This window comes from Propithecus coquereli, unplaced genomic scaffold (genome assembly GCF_000956105.1).
Source record: "Propithecus coquereli isolate 6110/MARCELLA unplaced genomic scaffold, Pcoq_1.0 Scaffold646, whole genome shotgun sequence".
Lineage (NCBI taxonomy): Eukaryota > Metazoa > Chordata > Mammalia > Primates > Indriidae > Propithecus > Propithecus coquereli.
In genome coordinates, this window is record NW_012152463.1 from 741723 (window position 1) to 745427 (window position 3705).

General features: G+C 50.1%; 1 protein-coding gene across 1 annotated transcript in view; it reads left to right on the forward strand.

The window, feature by feature from the left end:
• TTC7B (tetratricopeptide repeat domain 7B) overlaps positions 1-3079 on the forward strand; it is a 236156-nt gene extending 233077 nt beyond the window's left edge. Inside the window, exon 20 of the mRNA XM_012660002.1 lies at positions 2560-3079. Coding sequence (XP_012515456.1) covers positions 2560-2781 — 222 coding nt within the window. The 3' untranslated portion in view covers positions 2782-3079. The remainder of the gene's footprint in view (positions 1-2559) is intronic.
• Positions 3080-3705: the final 626 nt, after the last annotated feature.

Consider the following 3705-nt stretch of genomic DNA (forward strand, 5'->3'; position numbering starts at 1 on the left):
GGTCTCCCTCCTCCACCTCCTGTTGGAGGAGCCTCCAGAGGGCTCACACTGCCTGGGGCCATGGGTCTCCTTGGCTGTCACCCCGCTGACCACCAGCTTCTCCCAGGTGGGCATCCCAACGCCTGTGCCAAAGGCTCGTGGGTATAAGTGGCTCTCGGAAGTCAGGCTGTCTCAGGCCCTCAGATGCCACCTCCAGGGCCACACACCTGGGCCTCATCTCCCTGACTGCCCCCCTTCACTCATGATGCCGCAGCCTGAGGCTCAGGCCACAGCCAGCCTCCGTAGGCACGTTCATGCCGTCGCATGGCCAGGCCTGCGCCCGAGAGCCGGCCTGCTCCCCTTGCATCGGTCGGGCACGGGGAGAACAGGCTGGGCATGCTCAGGGGTGACGTGCTCGCGCCGCCTAACGGGAGGGCCAGGCTTCACTGGCAGATTTAGGATGGGATCTGAATGAGCAGCAGGCCTGCCACGTTCCTGGGCGGGAAGACTAAACACCATAAAGATGTCAGGCTTCTCCACATGTGCTTGGAGAGTCAATGCAAGTACAGTTGGACTCCCAAAGGGAATGAACAAAATGATTTTAAAATTCATCTGAAACAGGACAGGGCAAGATTGTCAGGAAATACACTAAAGGCAAAGGACGGCGAGGAGAGGCTCTGACCCACGTGTTCCTGCGTGACCTGGAGTAGCAGGACTTAAAGCGGCGTGGCCCTGGCGTGAAGGCGAGGTGCCTGGGCTCACTGGAAAATGGCGGAAGGCCCTGTCTCATGTAGTAATTCACCGCGTGACAGGCAGTGCCGTACGAGAGCAGGGGAGAGGATTAGCTAGTTTGTGTCTAGCAAAGTAGAAGGAATCCCTCTGTGTCTGCCAAGGCAAAGTGGCCAGCTACTGAACAGCAGACAGATCACAGCAAGTACAATTGGACATGTGTCATGTCTTCTAAGTTTTGAAGTGACAAAAAAATCACCAAAGATCAATGAATTTAATTTAAAAACCTAAAGTCTTTTGTTCAAAGAATAAGATCTCAAAAGTCGAAGACCAGGCTAGAAAATTATGATAGCAGATGAATTTCGATCTTATAAAACGCTCCTAAACAAAAGCATGGGAAATAGCTAACCTCAGTTGTTATTGAAGAAATGTAGATTTCAGCAAGGAGGGACATTTTACACCTACGACATGGCAGAAATGAAGAGTGATGATAATGGGACAGGGGACCCACCACAGGAACTCTGCTGACGGCTGAAAACGTGACGCAGCCTTGAGGGGTAAGAACTGCAAAGTGTTTGGAGAACCCTAAAAAGGGTCATATCCTCTTAGCCAATAATGCCACTTTGAGGAAATCTGCCCCAGAGGAGAATCTCTCTCTAGTCGTCAAGTGGCCACTGAGCCTCCCCAGGGCCTCTGAGAGGACCCCACAGGGAACACTGGACTCCCCTCCCCATTGTCCCACACCCCAGAAGTTCCTTTGCATCTGTTTATACGTGGACTAAGAAGTGGGTATTCTCAGATCTCATTTAACCTAAGGTTTCCAGAGTTATACAAAAATATTAGAATGCACTGATCGGAAGAACGAAGAGGCACTTTCTGGAAAGATATTCATCTCAGGGTGATTTATAACAGCAAAGAGATTGGATATGATCTGAATGTCTCTCCCCATGAGGCAGAGACTGAGTAAATGAGAGCATATCCATTGGATGAAAGAGCACAGACACATCGCTCATGAGATGCACAAGTTGGAAACATTGTTAGGATAACACGTGGGGTGAATGCATGTACCCTGACAAACTATGTGAGGCCACAGCTGTGCATGGCCTGGGCAAGCAGGGACAATGAGGTCAGGGGCTTGGTTAGGGCAGTGGGCAGTGAGCAGTTTAAAAATCTGTCATAGGCTGGGCACAGAGACTCACACCTGCTCCCAGCACTTTGGGAGGCTGAAGTGGGAGGATCGCTTGAGCCCAGGAGTTGGAGACTAGCCTGAGCAAGGGCGAGACCATGTCTGTACAAAAAAATTTAAAAATTAGCCGGGTGTGGTGGTGTGCACCTGTAGTCCCAGCTACTTGGGAGGCCGAAGCAGGAGGATCACTTGAGCCCAGGAGTTCAGGGCTGCAGTGAGCTATGACTGGGCCACTGGACTCCAGCCTGGGCAACAGCGTAAGACCCTGTCTGTAAAAAAGAAAAAAAAACTATCATAATCATTATGACAGTAATACCACAAATGACATTTCTTTAGGTTAAAAAAAAAAAGATGATGATACCCCATCCATGCAGACAGGTGTCAGCTGGGAGGGGACACAGCAGGAAAGTGTGCTAGGTCGGCACAGTCTTTGGCCTTCTGGTGGGTTTATTCCTGGTTTTTGAAATTGTCATTCTTACAGTTCAAAAATGGCTGAAATCAGCCATTTCATATGGTTCAAGTGACTGTTTCGACTGTGGCCCCTGAGCACAGGAAGTACTTAAGAGCTTACTATACAGCCAGCCCAGTGGTGATACAAGGACAAGCAGAAGCCCAGGGCTCCTACCGACTGACTGTCTGTCTGTCTGTCTCTCTGACACCTGCAGGCCCTGATCCTTCACCAGCTGGGCCGCTACAGCCTGGCAGAGAAGATCCTGCGGGACGCGGTGCAGGTGAACTCGACAGCCCACGAGGTCTGGAATGGGCTGGGCGAGGTCCTCCAAGCTCAGGGCAACGACGCGGCAGCCACCGAGTGCTTCCTGACGGCCTTGGAGCTGGAGGCCAGCAGCCCTGCCGTGCCCTTCACCATCATCCCCCGCGTGCTCTGAGCCGGCGGCCGCCAGCCTCACCTGCTGCCAGACCACGGAGGCCCTGCCGGGTGCCAGGCCTCGCCCCGTCCCCCCAAGGGGCCGAATCTGCCACACCGAGGCCACGGACGAGCGTTCAATTGACCACAGTGAACTAACCAAACCAACCCGAATCATCGCTCTCTCCACGCGCATTTCTGTTGTCGTTTTTGCCAGCCCAATGATAGTTTCCGAATCTACTGACGTTGTTCAACATGGCTTATGTGCCATATTTTGTTAGTTGACATCTGAGTTTTAAGTAAAATGATTATGGAATTAATCAGCAAATGTAGACGAATATATTCAAAGTTAAAATTCAGTGGCAGAACAGATTATTTTTATCAGAGCTGTAAAGAAAACAACTGTCCTCTCCTCCCTCCACCACTGCTGCCCACCTTGGCCCAGAAACCAAATGTGAATCTTCTGTTTCCCACCTCAGTGCTAGTCCGTGCCGGGACACCAGCTGACAGTTTCTTGGTTTTATTGTCAATAATTGTACCATGTGATGAATTACTGTCCTCACTTAGAACAAAGCCTGAGTCCAAGAATATTTATATTTTACCAATATATGCCTGTTACAAGAGAAGGAAATATGAGTTATTTAAGTTTAACTTTTTTATATGAATTCAGAGTTTATTTATCGATGGAAATATGTAAAAAGAAGCTTCAAATGGAATATTTACCGACATTCCTTATACATGACAGACACTTGGCTACATGGGAAGATGATGTTAATAATAAAATGATTTTTAAATGGACCCATGACCTGTGTCATTTGTAAAAGCCCACAGACCTGAGAAAGGCTTGGTTTAGTTCCTGGGGTGGGGAGCCATCTGCACCTGGGGGCCACTCTGGACAGGTCCCTTGCAGGGGAGGCCCCTGCAGGGGAGGGTGTCACTGACAGCA